Raw genomic sequence first — 16,838 nt, forward strand, 5'->3', positions numbered from 1 at the left:
CCTGGGAAGCCGTGAGTGGGGTGACAGATTTGGGGGCTGTTGTAGAAAGATGTCTGAATATGAGCTCTTCATGTGACACTTTGGCCCAGAGGGTTAATGTGACCCTGAGAGGCACAAACAGACTCTCGAGTAGGAGCAGAGAGGTTATTTTACCTCTGTACTTGGCACTGCTGCGACCGCTGCTGGAATCCTGAGTCCAGTTCCGGTGCCCACAATTCACAACGGATGCTGGTACATTGGAGAGGCTCAGAGAGGAGCCAAGAGAAGGATTAAAGTGTTAGAAAACCTGCCTTAGAGTGATGGACTCGGAGAGCTCAAGCTACTTAGCTTAACAGAGAGAAATTTACAGGGCGACTGGATCCGAATCTATCAGTCTCACCCAGGGAATGATTGTTTAGTGCTGGGCTCTCCACACTAGCAGAGCCAGGCCTAACATGAACCACTGGCTGCAAGTGGAAGCGAGACCAGTTCAGAGTGGAAATAAGGGGTGAATTGTTACCAGTGCAGTAATTAAGCACCGGAACAATGTACCGTGCCTGGCAGCGGATACTCACTCCAGCACTGACAGTCAAGCTGGGCTGTTTCTCCCAGACCCGCCCTAGGAATCGCTGGGGGCACGTCTCTGGCCTGGGAATCTGAACCTGCATCAGGAGCCCAGGACACCCTGCAGAGGTGGGGGCCCAGGGGACACACAAGCTGGTAGAGAACCACTGTGGCCCGCAGGTGTCATCAGTGCCCTGCACTGCCTGCAGCCAGGGGCTCAGCTCGGGCACTAGGGTGTGGGTGCGATTCCCAGAGTCTGGCTGGGGTGGGGGGAGGTTAAACTCCATCCCATACCCAGGAGAGGGCTCCTCCTGCAGCTGCTCCCTCAGGCTGGGGGGTTAAGCCAGCAGGAACTCCCCCCTCCATGGCCCTTTCCTGCTCCCTGGGGCCCGCTCTCCAGCTCCAAAGGCAGCACTGAGCATACCCCCCACCCTGAGAGCTCCGCGTGGGGCAGCAGCTGCCTGGCTGTGTGTCGCTTTCCCCGGCATCTGCTACTCAGGGACAGCAATGCTACGCTTGGGGCAAGCAGCTCTGCTGCCAGGCTGGAAAACGTTGCTCGCCCCCTCCCCAGCATGCCCCCCCATGTATACCTGAGCCCTGGCTGCCAGGCCATCTGTGCCCTCTTCTCCTAAAATGCCCTCACTGCCCCTTGGTTTGATTTGGGGCCATGTTCGTCGACCCAGGAGTGAGAACAGGCTCTGGTGAGAGCCACCCCCGCTTTCCCCGCCCCCGTCTCTGCCCCACTCCCCTCCATGGGCTCACGCCAGAGCTAACCCGTGCACCCTAGCTCCAGTTGCTGGACCTTGCTGGTGTGGGCTGATAGCCCACGATCAATCCATGGAGCCTTGTCTGCATTCATTGGAAATGCAATTTATTCTGAGAGGGCTTTTTAATTAGTCGAAGTGATGGGAGAATCTCAAAGAAAGATAATTATCAGCTGCCCAAACCAATCAGCCGGCATCAATACGCTTGCGGAGAAGGTGCATCAAGTGCATCTGAGCAGCTGCTTCTCCCCTGCGAGCCAGTGAGCCCCTGTCTCATGGGGCTGGAAGCAGGCCAGCTCCAGCACCGCATCGGCCCGTGGAGCCAAAGGTGCTGCTCTGAGCTGCATGTGATGAGCTTTGCTGGGGCACGTCCCCGCTGCCCCCAGAGACAGCGCAGCCAGGCCACGGGGGGGACCCGCGGTCAGCACCTGCCCAGCGCTGGGTCTGTCTTGTACCCGCTCATGTGCGAAGGGCCAGTTGCCTGCCAGGGCAAGTGCTGCTGTGGCACCATAGAGAGTTCCCAGCTGCCAATGCCCTGCCCATGGGCATAAGACTGGTGGCACTAGTCCAAGGCCACTGGGCTCCCTGGCAGCAGTAGCAGCCTGCCCTTGAAGCCAGGGTCTTGCGGCTGAGACCCTCCTCCGGGGCCCAAGGGGACACCCCATCACAGCTCACCCCTGTGCTGGGGCACGTCGGAGGTGGGGACCTGGGGGGAGTATGTTTCCAGGACTGAATCCCAGCCAGGTTCCTGCTGCTGCCTCCAGCGTGTGTTGTGTGCTGGGGAGGATCCTCAGACAAGAGCCAGGCTGTGGTCGCCCTGCCAGGGAAGGGGGTTAGGGGCAGGAAGACAAAGTCTCTGCCTCCCAGGTCCAGCAGGCTGGGCTCAGGCTATGTGCGCGACCTTCCTCCCGCAGGCTCTCCCCAGTCTGCCGTTCCAGCCCTGCCCCCTGCAGCGAAGCCCCAGGCTGAATGTTGTCTTCCCCGCCCCCCCTGGCCTGGTCTGTCTGTAGCACCCACTGCTGTGCGGTGCATGGGCTGGATTGCACAGGCCCATCTCAGTTCAGTCTAGGCCCGGCCTGTCCTCAGCACGCAGCTCTCCAGGTCTGGGCAGCTGGCCAAGCAAGCCCCCAGGGCAGCCCATTAGCCCTGGGCTGGGGGCTGGCACACTGCACTTCTTGGCTGGCTGGAGAGGCCCGGATTTCACTCCTGCACTTGCCCTCTTTCCTCCCAGGGCTCACGGGGTGTCAGCTGTGGGGTGGGTTGGCGGGAAAGAGCCTCTTGGGCTATCCCAGGGCTCCGGAGTTTCTCGCCCTGCGCCCGAAGCGGTGACCTGCAGAATGCTGCTGGCTGCAGGTGTCACTTGTGCTCTTCTGATTCCAGCAAAGTGGCTGTCATGGGGGGGCATTATCCTGCCCCGCTGAGGTGTGTGTTTGCAGCTCTTCTTTAGACTGAGCTGCTCCATGCTGGAATGCAGGAATAACCCGCAGCCTGGGGTTCTGGCCAGGCAAAGGAGCTCTAGTGCAAGGAGGAGCCGGGAGCCCTTTTCCGAGTTATTCCAGGGAGCGGCAGGCCTGGAGGGAGGGGCTCGCTGGGTTGCCTGGAATCCACCCGATGGCGGGTGCACCCTGGGCCCCACGGCTCCTGGGCACGGTTATGACCCAGGGCACTGCAGGGGTGGGAGAGGGGAAGCACAGAAGTACAAAGGGGGGGCTGTGCAGGGAACTCCCCAGGCCCCCAGCACTGCAGTCCAGCTTTGGGTGCCTCCAGCAAGCTGCACAGCCTATACTGTCTGTCACTCCAATCCTTGGAGAGACCAGCCAGAGCTGGGGTGAATTCCCCCAGCTTGGCAGCCAGCTGAGGGAGGGAGGAGAACTTGGGCAGGGGCAGGGACTGTGCTGAGTTGCCCTGGGGCTCTGGCAAAGGTGATGCTGGGTTATTCATTATATTGCTCCTCTGTGCAGGTGCCGCAGCCTACTGCAGCCCGGGCTCCAGGCCTGTGGCTGTCTGGCTCCAAGCCTGCTGTCAGCAGGGTGCCAGGGCCTCATTGCCAAGAGTCACCAAGTCTGGGTGCCCAGCATGGCCCTTGAGGGGCTCCTCAGCACTTGCTGAAAATCCTGCCCCTTCGAAGTCCTGTGCAGGGAGGCCCGTCCAGAGCATGGGAATCCAGCCCAGCAGTGGGTTAGGGAATCCAGCCTGGGAGCCGAGGTGCCTTGTGCCATCGGGGCTTGGTCCTGAGGCCGGGGCGCAGCCTGGGAGCTCCCGTCACTCCCTGCACAGCTAACAAGTCTTATTCTCCCCACAGCGATCCAGAGACTCTCCGGACCTTGGCAATTGCAGCACAGCGCCCCATGTGAACGCCATCAAGCGGCGTTTCTCAGGGACCCCACTGCTGCCACCGCTGGCTTGTCGCCATGTGGTGCTCAGCGAGGCCGGCAGGCCCCCAGAGCCGGAGGGCCCCAGGGTCGTGTTCACCATTGAGGAGAGCAGGCCGAGCAGCGGCCAGGAGCCTGGCTTCCTACGGTAAGGCGGGCGGTTGGTGGGCCCCGCGCTCCCCGAGGTCTCCCGGCTGGGCTAGGGAGAGCCTGGCCTCCCCTCCTGATGGGAGGAGCTGGGGAGCTCTCTGCACCGACTGGGGGGGGCTCCCACGCTGCCAGCCCTACCTGCTGAAAGGCCCAGGGAGGTGGAGAGAGGCCCATCAGGGCTCCGGCTCCCGCATTGTCATCTGCTCCGTGGGGGGCTTGGGGAGCCTTATGCGGGGGCCATAGAGCCAGCAGGATTTAGGCATGGACCCCCTAGTTCCCAGCACGGTTAGTGACGCTGCTTCAGGGAACAGGTGAATGTAACTGGAGCTCTGCAGACACGCGAGATGGAACGTGCCTGGAGGGGTGGTGGAGCTGGGGAGGGGGGGTGTCAGCTCCTGGGGAGGCTGGGGAGTGTGCAGCAGGGACCATTATTAACGGGTTTCTGTCGGAGAGAGGCACAGGGAGGGAAATGGCTGCAAACAGGAGGGACCTCGATGCCTCCTGCAGTTTGTGTGAGCATCTATAGTGGGCTGGGCTGGTTCCCATGGCTCGCGTTCAGTCCCATTGCTCAGGAAACAGGGTTCTGGTGGCCCAGCTGCTTCCCTCTGTCTCAGGAATGCAGAGTTCCTGACAGCACCTGAAGTAAAACCAGAGCCGCCATGTGGATTTTACAGCATGTTGAAATATTGCTGTTAAATCAGAAATCTTGGTCTTGAAGCTAAACTTCCCCAAGGAGCCCCTGCAGGACGCTAGGACCTCACCCAGCTGGACGCACTCTGCAAACTGCCAGGCCAGAGCTGCCACTCCCAGAGCAGCTCGGGGTGATGCTTGCAGCCTGGCCGCCCAGTTATGATGACACTACCAAGCCTGGGGGCCCTATTGCTTCAACAGAGACCTGTTCCTTCCCTCAGGCCCTCCATCTTCTGCTGCTCTTTAGCAGCCTGGCACCCATCCCAGGCAGTGCTCCTGGCTCCAGTGACTGGCTAACCTACTTGAAATTCATTCCCCACAGATGTGTTCCCAAACATCTATTGCCTTGCTTTGATTCCGCTCTCGCAGGGAGCCCGGCACATATTTCATGCTCAGTTTTCAAACTTGGCCAGGAGATGGAGCAGATGCCCTGGAGGGTGGGTGGGGAAGGGATACAGCTTTTGGAGCACTCTTCCCCTCCTGCCTGTGGTCCCACTGGCACAGCCCCCTGCCCCACATTGCCTTCCCCCAGCTCCACAGTCTTAATTTCCTCGCTGGCAATATTGATTGCAACTGTTCCGTCCCAGCGGATTGTCTCTGGCTGCTTCTCTGTGCTGGAGCCCGGCACCTCCCTGCCTCACGCATGTTTTGGGGCGGGAGCGGGGGTTAATTTCTTCTTGTGGCAAGAAAAACAAGTGGCAACAGCCCCGCATCGCCTCCCTGCCCCGCAGCGCGGCCTTGGTGCCAAGATTGGATCCGTGCTGCTTTTCACCGGGCTGATGGGAAATGACCAGCCCCCCAGGGCTGCTTTTCACAGAGCCGAGCTGGGGGCATGTTATGCTACTGGTGACCTGCTCTCCCCGACGGGGACCCGGCTGGAAAAAACGGTGTTTTGGGTGGTTCTGCCCTCTCAGTCGAGGCTGCTTTGTTTGTGGTTTTTGGCTTCACTTCCCCATTTTGCACCAAGGCGTGGTGGCACCATCCCTTGCCCCTCCGCTGGCAAGCCGCAAGTCCCAGTTGGCAGGGCCAGAGAGACAAGTATGGGATGAAATCCTCGCGACACTGAAGTTGGTGACAAACCCCCCATCAACTTGAAGGAGGCTGGGCTCCCACCCCGGCAGTGGGAGCGAGGTTTAACTTCCCACCCTCACTGCATAAAGCCAATGCTCTCGATGTCCGTGTGGCTGCGCACCCTGCAGGCGCACCCTGCAGCCAGAGGACCAGGTGGCTGCTTTGTTTCAGACAGAGCAGGTGCCTGTTCTGCCCATGTAGGCCTTCCCCATGCATGATCTAGTCCCTCTTGGCAGGGGGCTTCCCCTCCTGGTCCAGACAGCAGTTGCTGCCATATGAAAGTCCAGTGTGAGGGGAGGTGGATTCTTGGCACTGCGCGTTCCTCCCTCTGTTCTCTGCATGGCCCTGCTGTGTGATGCCCCTCTGCCAGGCCTGCTCGGGTGCATAGGACAGACAACGAGCAATAACCAGAGCCCCTGCACATTTGTCTCGGAGAGCCTGGTGCTGACTGTAGGACCAGATGCCTCTGCCTTTGCTGGCTGGCAGTGAACTGGGTCTGGCCATGTTGCTTGTGTTTTAATCACAGCCCAGAGCTCCAGGCTGGGTCCAGCGTCTCCGCGTTTGGTCTTGCAGCAGCCCATGCATGGCTCCCATCAGGGCCAGCGACAAGCTGCTTTGGGGGAACATGCAGGAATCTGGTGCTGGCCTGTTAGAGGCATGTGGCTGTTCAGACATGGTGTGGGAATTCCTGTAGGGCCCAGTCCCAAAGTCTGCCCACTGGCCACACTGGCCTTTGACTTGGGGTCCTGCGTTGTTCCACATGCTCCTCCAGTAGAGAGGAGCAGAGAAATCCCGGAGCCCACCATGGGCTCAGCCTGCTCCTCGGGCAGCACAGCGCCGCACCTCAGTCGGGGCGGAACAATGGGCAAGACACAGACACAGGCAGAGGTGCTCCCGTTGCAGCAAATCATTTCCCTTCAGCATCGCTCCCGGTTATCACAATAGTTTCCCAAGGCAAGTCTGAGAATGGCGCTGCGGGGAAAGGCTCCCAAAGCCACCTCTAGAGCTGGTGTCCGCCTGGCGTCTGCTGAGGATGGTGACTAAACAAACCAGATGACTAGCCAGAGCCAGCTCAGCCCCAGCAGGACCAGAAGGGGGGATCTCTGCTATTCACAATGGCTAAGCATGGGCTGTGATGAAGTGGGACTGTTCTTAATGTCTCCTCTGAATACTGTAGGAGTGCCTCAGTTTCCCCTAGGCATTTCTTAAGTCTCTAGGTGGTGTGATTAGGGGGTGTAATTGTTGCAGAGCAAAGGACCAGGGTACATAAATGGCAACACTCCGTCTCCTGGCAACTGATGGCCTGGGCCCTTCCTCCCTGCAAGGTGAAAGCTAAAGGGCTGGAGAACAAAGGAATCCAGTGACCTCCTGGCCCGGGAAAGGGACAAAGCCCAGATGAGGAGGGGCTGGAGAGAGTTTCAGTTTGGGGCTGGCTGGGGACGTGGCGTGGAGTGAGGTGCAGACGTGTTTGTCTGGCTCACTGCCCCCCAAAATGGATCCAGCTGAGGGGTCCTGTTCAGTGCACCTACAAGCTCTGTGTTAGACCATCTCCCTGTTGCCTAATAAACCCTCTGTTTTACTGGCTGGCTGAGATTTGCATCTGACTGCGGAGTTGGGGGGCAGGACCCTCTGACTTCCCCAGTACCCTGCCTGGGCAGACTCGCTGTGGGAAGCGCACGGGGGGGCAGAGGATGCTGAATGCTCTGAGGTCAGACCCAGGAAGGTGGAAGCCGTGTGAGCTTCTTGCCCTGCAGACAGGCTGCTCCCAGAGAGGAGGCTCCCCCAGAGTCTTGACTGGCTTTGTAAGGAGCAGTTCCAGAGCATTGCCGGGGGATGCCGTGACATGGGCCCCGAGGGGGAAAGGTTTGCACCCACTCGTCTTCCGACCCAGACTTCACTGAAGTTTCATATTATCGGGCCTGGCATCTTCCAGTCTGCAGGACGCTCACTGGGTTGGGGGGTGTTGTGGAGGCCAGGGTGGCAGGGCCCAGGCGCTGGCTGAGGGACAGCTAAGGGCTGGCGATGCCTGAGTCTGGCTCTCCAGGGCATGTCCCAACCCTTCACAGGGGCCGAGGGTCTCCTGAATTGAGGCCAGGCCCAGCATGGCTGACGGAGCAGGGGCAGGGCAGCCTGGTGCTGCCCGGGCGGCCCAATGGGGCATGGAGCACAGCAGCAGGATCTGCTTCTGAGGCCCCTCTGCCCCGGCCTCTTGCCATGGAAGTTACAGACCCCAGTGCATTCTGACCCGCCAGCCCCCTGATGCAGTGGGTGTGAGAGCAACTGGGCTGCTGCCCCCACCCCAGCCGGTGGGTCCCGCATCTCTCCTTCCCCCCCATCCCTGCTGGGTCCCACATCTCCCCCATCCCTGCTAGAGCACCGACCAGCAGTGTCTGCCCAGCTTCTGGCCATGCCCTGGCTACCGAGCCTGGGGCAGGAGTCTCTGGCCGAGGGGTCCTGGCTGGAGGCGGGGGGTTTGGCCCACTGAAAAGTGTCACTGTCCCTTCGTGGCGGGCGGTGCCTGGGTGTGACGGTGGGGTCCCAGCCTGACCCGGGGGCAGCCCCTGCCCCTTCCCCTTAGGCCCCTCCAGGGTGGCCGGTTGGGCCCCGGGCTATGGCCCACTGGAAAGCCCGTGACCCGGCGCTGGTGGATGGACCGAGACAGGACCCAGCGGCTCCTGCCCCACGGAGCTTCCAAGGCGCTGCCGCCCGAGGCCCCGAGGATGGCCGCGCCCGGCTGCGGGCGGGGCGGGGTTAGCGCTTCCCCCCAGCGCACCTGCGCCGAGCTCCGCTATACAACCGGCCTCTCGGAGCGCGCTGCAGCCGCTGCGGGGCCGGCGGCGGGGGAGCCAGGCGAAGCGGCCGGGCCGGGGCCGGGGCCGGGGCCGGCCGGGGGGCGCAGCCGGGAAAGTTTCCGGCCGGGGCCGCGCGTCCTCCCGCCGCTGCCAGGAACTTGCCGCTTCCGTGGGCGGCTCCAGGCGCGCTCGGAGCCGCTTCAGCACCCGGCGGGCGGACAGCGCCCCGGGCCCGCAGCCATGGAGCGGAGCCGGGAGGGGGCCGGCACCGCCAAGCCCCCCAAGCACCTGTGGCGCCAGCCCCGCACCCACATCCGCATCCAGCAGCGCTTCCACTCCGATACCGAGCGGTACCTGCAGCGCCGCGCCCCGGACGGCGCGCCCCGGCCCGGCCTCCGGCAGCCCAGGATGTCCTGGCCCTGCTCCCTGCAGCGCCGGTAAGAGCCGCGCCCCGGGCTGGGGGGGGGTCAGGAGCTCCGGTTATTAAGGGGTTAAGTGTCTCTGTGTCCCGGAGTCCGCCTCGCCAGGTTCGGCCGCCTTCCCGCTCCCTTCCCAGCTCTGGTACCGTGCCCGAGGACTGAGGGGCAGGGGGCAGCCGGCCCGGTCTAAGGCGCGTGTAACGCCCGAGCCGGGCTGGGGTCTCGGCTCTCGCTGGCTGCTGGGCATTACGGGGCAGCTGGGGGTGAGCCAAGCCCCTATCTAGCCCGCGCGAAGGGCTCTGAATGGGGCTACACCCGGACAAAGATCTGAATAAGTGGGGATGGAAGGAATTGTACCCGGAGCCTGGGAGGGCCAGTCCCGGAGAGCCCCTGCCCACATCAGAGACCCAAAGCCCTGGGCGGAAATCAAGCCCCAAGAAAAACCAGAGCCAGCCGCTCTTTTCTTTTCCCTGCTGCGGGCGGCCCCGGGACAATGTGTCACGCCGCAGCCGGGAACTGCCCGAGAAAGTCCAGGGCGAGCTGCTGCGCCGGGAAAGGGTCCGGGTCTGTGGCTGGTCATTAGGAATTCTCTCCCCGTTCCCACTGGGGTGACTAAGGACAGAGCGAGCTCGGAGGGAACCTGTGTCAGACTGAACAAACGAGGGTCCCTGTAGAAATTAATTCCTCGGCGGCCGCTTTAAAATATTTCGTTTCTTTCTGCTGCGTGAGGAAGATTGATGGTGGCTCAGCTGGGCTGGAATCAAACCCTTCAACTCTGGGGCTGCAAGGCTGGTAAAATTCTACTTGTGCCCCAAGCACCTGCTTGGAAAGCTGGTGCTGGAGCCGGCCCTGTAAACAGCAGCCGCTGGGTTTGGGTTTGTTTGTTCTGTTTTACAATCTGTGTATCCAGCAACACAAACATGGAGTCTTGTGGAAAATCAGCTAATCAGGCTGATCAGCCTCCTCGGAAGGAGCAAAGGGTGTCATTATTTTTGTCTGATAGCAACCTTCCCCCCCACGCCCGCCATCTGCACATTGCACGGGCATCTGCCAGGAAATCCTCTTCCGGAGGGGCTGGTTTCAGGCTGCTGAAGGCTTGGCTAAAGTTGTCTCTTCCTTAGCTGCCATGCCAGTCCTGGGCCGAGTCTGTGTCTGCTCGGCAGGTCGGTGGGCTGCGTGGGTGAGGTCCTGACCACGCTGCGGTCAATGAATTTTGCTGTGATGGCTGCGCAACCAGGCATCACCCAGCATGCATACGCTTGGCATTGCTAGCTAGGCACTTGCTGTATTTATACCCTCTTTTCTGAGAACCAGCTTCAGGGGGCTGGATTTCACCCACATGTCGCTCCAGAAAAGCGGCAGGGTTTCAGTGTGGGGATTAAATTGGCTGCAGGCATGCAGACTGGATGCTGGGGCATTTCCAGGTCTGAGATCCGAGCCTGGCACCTTCGTGCACGGGAAAGTACTGTGCCCTTTCTCCCTCAGGCCAGGGGTGTGATGGCTTTGCCCTTGCTCCGCAGCAGGGCTCCATGTTTACAAAGGAGCGACAGTCCTAGAGGAAGCAGTCCGGGGTGAGCAGAGGCCCTTCTCCTGTGCCCCACTGGGTGCCAAGCCCAGCAGATGGCCGGAGAAGCGCAGTCCTGCTCGGCAGAGCTGGAAGGACAAGCAGCGCCAGGATAGAGCTGACTGAGCAGGGCTTTTTCTGGAGCAGCCACAGTCCTGCCATCTGACCCAGCCCACCCTGGGCGATCCCTGCTTGGGTCTGGCCAGCGCAGAGGGGGGTGGTTCTCCAGGGATGGGGGGGAAGCAGTGACCACGGCAAAGCATGAGCTGGGGTTTAGCACAGGCCTGGCCTGGTGCTGGGAGTTTTGTTTTCCAGCTGCACTTGAACCAGGGGTTGGCTTTCATTTCCTGAGGACTGATTGACCTGTCTTGGGATAGACAGGCCAAGGAACATTGGCCCGGGGGATTGTGGGATAGTGTTGGTGGACTCAGGGCACAAGTCTGAGTTGCATCCACCCTGCAAAATGATGAAGTTTGGACCCAAGTCCCCGTGGGACTCTGGCTTGGACCCACCCCCTCTGCCAGGTCCTGAGGGCTTCCTGGCTCATGTCAGACAGCCTGGTGTGTGGATGGAAGAGGGGCTTGGGCTGAAGCCAGAGTCTGAGCATGGGCTCACATTGCAGTGTAGACGCACAGGTCGTGAGGTGAAATGGGGTGGAAGTGACTAGCCTGGAAGGGCTCCAGGCTGTGGGATGGTCTCCAAAGGCAGGTGCAGCTCTGTCTCTTGGGACTTTACAATGTAACTGGATCAAGCAGGATCTAACCCGAGATGGCTGTGTGTTGGAGTGGGAGTGAGGCACATGATCCTCTCACTCTCCTTTCTGGACCAGGGGTTTCTGGTTTTATTGATCTCTGCAAGCCCAGCTGATCTTTCCTGGCCTGCTGGCAACCTCTGCACACAATCTGCCACCAACGTTCCTTTGCCTTTTGACAGGGATTCACTTGGCCTGTACTTCTGGCCGGTCGCACGCACATGGGAGTGGAGCAGGTGTCATGGCAGGAATGGTGACTCTGAAGTGTATATTGAAAAATAAGTGGGATTTGTGTTTGCTCTCCTGAGAGTTGCCCTGGAAGTTAGATTCTCCAAGTGCTGCTTGGACAGTCAGGAAGGAGCGGAATAAAGTCACTGAGGTTCCAATCACACCCGGTCCCAGCTCAGACCCCAGACACCCAGTAACTGTGCCCAGCTGCTCGGATATCCAGAACTAGCCGAATAGATTGTTCTCTGCTGAATTTCAAATAACAAGTCTGTGAAAAATGTTACCTGTCAGCCTTCGATCTTTAGCTGCAGCCGCTCAGAATGTGTTGCCTTGAGATCACAGCAGGTTCCCTATTCTAACGAACGGCCTTGGTTCCGAGAGGCATGGAGCCTATGGCGTGGGGGGAAGCTGGTGCTCTGGGGGCTCGTGTTCAAACTTGGATTCAGCCTCAATTTTTTTAAACCGAAACGTCATTTCCCATGTGGGGTGATGGTGACCAGTGCTCCTCTGTCTCCTTGGGCTCTGTCAGTGGCATGGGGAGGCATGCGTCCATAAGAACAGCCACACTGGGTCAGACCAAAGGGCCATCTAGTCCAGTGTCCCGTCTTCTGACGGTGGCCAGTGCCAGGTGCCCCTGAAGGAATGAACAGAACAGGGAGTCACCAAGTGATCCATCCCCTGTCACCCATTCGCAGCTTCTGGCAAACAGAGGCTAGGGACACCATCCCTGCCCATCCTGGCTAATAGCCGTTGATGGACCTATCCTCCATGAACTTATCTAGTTCTTTTTTGAACCCTGGTATAGTCTTGGCCTTCACACCATCCTCTGGCAAAGAGTTCCACAGGTTGACCATGCATTCCTTTCGTTCATTTTAAACCTGCTGCCTAGTCATTTCATTGGGTGACCCCTGGTTCTTGTGTTACGAGGAGTAAATAACTCTTCCTTACATAGGCACTGAGTTTCTAATCTTCAAGGGGTGCTCCCCCCTGCTCCGCCCAGGCCTCACCTCCACTCCACCTCTTCCCCCAAGGCCCCACTCCTGCCCTGCTGCTTCCCGCCCTGCCTTTTCCCAGCCCAGATCTGCCCCTCCCCCAAGCACACTGAGCCCTTGCTCCTCCCCCCCCAGCACCTCCTGAGGACACGAAACAGCTGATCTGCGATCTGCGCTAGGCAGTAGGCGCTGGGAGGGCGGGAGGGAGGAGGAGGCGCTGATCTGTGGGGTCCGGTGGCAGGCAGGAGGCACTGGGAGGAGGTTCTGTTAGGGGGGCTGCCGGTGGGTGTTGAGCATCCACCATTTTTTCCCCATGGGTGCTCCAGCCCCGTAGCACCCATGGAGTTGGTGCCTATGCATCCTTATTTACTTTCTCCTCACCAGTCATGATTTTATAGACCTCTAGCATATCCCCCATTCGTCGTCTCTTCCAAGCTGAAGAGTTCTTCTCTTATTAACCTCTCCTCATATGGAACCTGATTCATCCCCTCATCATTTTTGTTGCCCTTTTCTGGACCTTTTCCAATTCCAGTAGATTTGCAACAGCTAAACTTCCTGTCTGGGGCTATCCCAGAGGGATTCTTCCTTCCAGAGCAGAACCTGCTAAATCGCCAGGGGCTGGTGACAGAGAGGGAGAGTCCTTTGGGGACCCTGCTTGAGAGCTTGGCATCTTTTTAGTCATTACAAGAATATGGGTTTTCCTCAGAACTAATTTCCCATATTTGGCTGGCTGTGACTCAGACACAGGTAACTCCTCTGACAGACACAGCTCAGTGACTCAGCTGTGAGGGGAAGAGGTTTGGCTCATGTAGAAATGGCCTTGAGTTAAAATTGCTCAGAAGTTAACATGGCCACATTTCTTTTCCAGCTCCCTGACTCACTGGTGTGTAAATGCAAAGTTCGCTGTATTTAAATAGCTTGTGTGTTGCATGGAAAGGGCGAGGGGAGAGGAGGTCTTTCGTGTTCTCTTCTGTTCCATAAACAACAGAAGTGAAGAGCCTTGAGGTGGCCCGGGCAGGCACTCAGACTGCACCTGCAACCTTAGCTCTGCCCCATGTGTCTCTGCAGCATTCCTGCCCAGTCCAGCTACACGTGCCCAGGAATATCAGGAGCCTACGGGGTAGCAGCAATCTTCCATGGCTTTGGGGGCTGAGCGGTGAGTGCCCGACAGAACCTGGGAAGGGGACCCTGGCTCCCACAGCTCCGCTTTGCACTGACTGAGTTTGCACTGACTGGCTCCCACCCCATCGCGCCTTGCCCGGAGTGCAGGCTGGCACCACAGCAGGGCTCCCATATGGGTGTGCACAGTGCAGCCTCCTCCCCAAAGGTCCTGCACAGCGCCAGGCTCAGCTATGTGGGGAGGGACCTGCCCAGTCTCCAGTGCAGCCCCGGTTAGCACGAGGGCTCTCAGGGAGGGCTGCCCTCCTGCTAATGTGCCCCCAGCCCAGGAGCTGCACTACCGGGGCACCCCCCAGCAACGTATTATCATCTCCAGGGGTTCTCCGAAGGGCTGGATGGGGGGCTTCCCCTCCCCCAGACGTGTAAAGCACAGTCCTAGGGCTTAGGGGGTGCCATGTAGATGTCTGTGGGCTCCAACATGTGCCAGTGTGGGGGTCTGTGGGCAGAAAGTCCCCTGCCCTGCATAGATAGGGGTGGATGCAGGCCAGGGAGAGGGACTTCCGGACTGGGCCGTGAATTGGGGAGTTCCTTTCCCCCCTCCCCCAGCCCCTGGTGCACCAGGCAGTGTTTTGCAGCTGTTGTTCATAGCCCAAGCATCTTGGTGTGCGTGGACGGTGGGTGTGAATCACAGCTCGAGACCTGCCAGGGCGGGGGCAGACTGTAGAGTGGACAGGACCCAGTAGTCCGTTCACGAGTGATACAGACAGCCGGTGATTGCAGGCACTGAGTAGGACACTGGACCAGCTGCAGGGAGGTGGTTTGCTATAAATGTGACTGTGATCCCCCCCACACACACACAGATTTTGACCCCCTCCCTCCCCTTCCCCCCAGCCTCTACTTTCCTCAGTGGGGGGGAATGTGTTCCAGTATCCCAGGGTTACAAACCTTCCTTCCCATGGGATGCCCCCCAAGGGCGATTTTCCTTCCATGCCAGGTTACTGGATGCAGGTTTCCTTTCCATGCTGCTCACTGAGCAACAAGCCAGAGTCTCTGGTGCAGAGAGCAGGTGCAAGCGCCTCTTTCCTGGACACGGCTGCAAGACCAAAGCCTGTGGCTCCGTGCCAGGTGGAGCTTCCAAGTTCCTGCCGTGGTGGGTGGTTAATGCAGTGCCGCTGGCTAAACAGCTCCCCTCCCACTGGCTGAGGCCTCCACTGCCTGGCTGTGAAATCATGGACACTAGAGGCAGGCAAAGCCGCTTAGACCACTCTGTCTGTTTCCTGGCAGTGCCAACCACCCACCGTGTGTGTGTTCGCGGGAGCGCTCAGCGTCCCAAGCCCCGGAGCTCCCACCCTTTCCTGGGGCGAGGGATCATTCCCAGCGCCCTACGTCTCTTGGGAGGCTTTCCTCATATTCTACTTGATTCTTCCCCTCTCAATTTGATCTTGTTACCCAACTGCCCCCTCAGTCCTTCCTGGCGGTTCAAACCCTTCCCCTATTTCTAAACTGTTCGGGTCGCCCTTCCTTTGCCTTGGCATAGCCCCTTTTAACTAGCCCTGTCTACCCCAGCCCTGAGAGCCCTGGGTCAGGCTGGTCGCTCTTCTCGGAACTGCCTCCAATTCCTCCACTGAGGTGCTGGGGGGAGGGGGATGTACTGGGGGGGCTGGCCCCTCCCTGCGCTGTGGCCTGGTGCCATGCGTTCTGCTCGTGCAGGGGCATTGCAGGAGCTAAAAGGCGTGTCCCTGCCCCAGAGAACTACCCGGGATCGGGTGTCTCTTCCCGAAAGCCGCACTCTTGCTTAGACAGAAGTTCGGGCTGGCGACAGATCATTGGGGGATGCTCTGGCCTGTGTGATACAGGGGTGCAGCCTGGAGGCCCCTTCTGTGGAGCCGTTACTCTAACGGAGGAGTGGGGTGGGGGAGCCGGGATATGGACAGGTGTCCTACGGGAGGGAGTGTGCACACCAGTGGTTCCAAGGCTCACGCTTATTTAATGCCATTGGTTTATTTACTCATTAAGTTGATTAAAACAAGGGCAGGCACTGATTTTAGCATTGTTGGCACTAGCAAAGCCTCTCCCTGGAGCTATTTCGACACTCTGTTCTACGCGCTGTTTAATCAGCATCACATTTCCTTGTGAAAACACACAGACCCAAACCAAGGGGAACTTGCACAAACAGTGTCTGTTTCCAGGCCTTCGCCCTCAGCCAGCCAGGCTCTGCAGCACCAGCCCCTGCTTTCCTGCCTCCGCTATAGAGATGGCGGACAGAAGCCCAGGGTGTGCGTGTGTGTGTGTGCATGCAGGGAGGGGGGCTCTGTGCAATGGATGTGGCTCCTGTAGCTCAGTTTAGATGCGTGAAGTTTGCACTATGATGAGTAATCAAAGACTTTATAGAAACGCCCACAGAATCAGTCAGGAAGCTGTCCCCTGCTGGAGTGGGACGCTGCCTGGCTTCACAGTCTTTCAACCGGTCTCTGCATCGTCTGAGGCAAATGCCGCCGGCGCTCAGCATTGTCAGCATGTTCCGGTTGAAAGCTGGGAATCTGGGCTCAGCCTCGGCCCAGGGCAGGTACAATCTAGCACCCAACCATGCAGCGGCCAGGGAGCCATGTGCTCTGGGCATCCAGCCAAGTTATTGTTTCTCAACAGAAAATGAATTTTGTGCAGTAAGAGCTTCTCTGCCTGAGTCCGGAAGAAAATGATCCTTAAGCACTTGTCTTAGGAGGGGATAAATTATGGTGAAATTAGAGACACATCCTGGGAAGAGCTGTTGTGCGTGAACCCGTCAGGCTGTTATTCGATAGCAGGGGACGCAGAGAACCTGGGAAGGCTGTCATCCCCCTGCCCCCTACGTTTTGTTTAAATCAAGGGAGTGGCGGGTGCAGCTGCAGCTGCATGGAAATTGTTCTTTAAATGAAAAGACACAATCCCAGCCCCTTTCCCCTGCCAAGTCCTCTTAATTCCCACTTGTGAGGCTCTGACGTGGGCTCGCTGGGCGTTGGTGATTACAGCCCCCAGAGGAGGATGCGGAATGAGACCTTTGCCCCCAGCTCTGCGTAGGAGACGCTTGTGGAAAAAGCCATAATGGTGCCCCTGCAGGGCCCCGGGGAAATGGCCGGCGGGGCGCCGTGCTGAGTGCTGGCTCCCGGATGGTCTGCCAAGAACGATCCATGCTGCCCCCCAGCAGGACAGAGCTGACGCCTGGAAGGGATCTTGTGTCACCTGTGGATTAGAAAATAAGACGGTCGCTAACTGCAGCTCCTGGTGGCGGCCCGGAGAGCCACGGGGCAAGGGGTCTTGAGCCTGATCTCTGCTAGCCATGTGCTCCCATTCCCAGCACTGCCAGCCGTGCCCTTGGTACCAGCGCCTGTTAGCCGGGTTTCAAG

The 16,838-nt window shown here is 59.3% G+C and overlaps 1 protein-coding gene across 3 annotated transcripts in view; it reads left to right on the forward strand.

Moving 5' to 3' along the window:
- Window positions 1–16,838, forward strand: part of PDE4C (phosphodiesterase 4C) — a 98,367-nt gene that overhangs the window by 19,687 nt on the left and 61,842 nt on the right. For 2 of the 3 annotated variants that reach the window (XM_043502549.1, XM_038384029.2), the window contains exon 3: window positions 3,610–3,827. In XM_043502549.1, coding sequence (XP_043358484.1) covers window positions 3,610–3,827 — 218 coding nt within the window. Of the gene's footprint in view, window positions 1–3,609; window positions 3,828–8,427; window positions 8,820–16,838 lie in introns of those variants that run through there. The other variant, XM_043502550.1, reaches the window with a different exon arrangement.

Source organism: Dermochelys coriacea, chromosome 25 (genome assembly GCF_009764565.3).
Source record: "Dermochelys coriacea isolate rDerCor1 chromosome 25, rDerCor1.pri.v4, whole genome shotgun sequence".
Classification (NCBI taxonomy): domain Eukaryota; kingdom Metazoa; phylum Chordata; order Testudines; family Dermochelyidae; genus Dermochelys; species Dermochelys coriacea.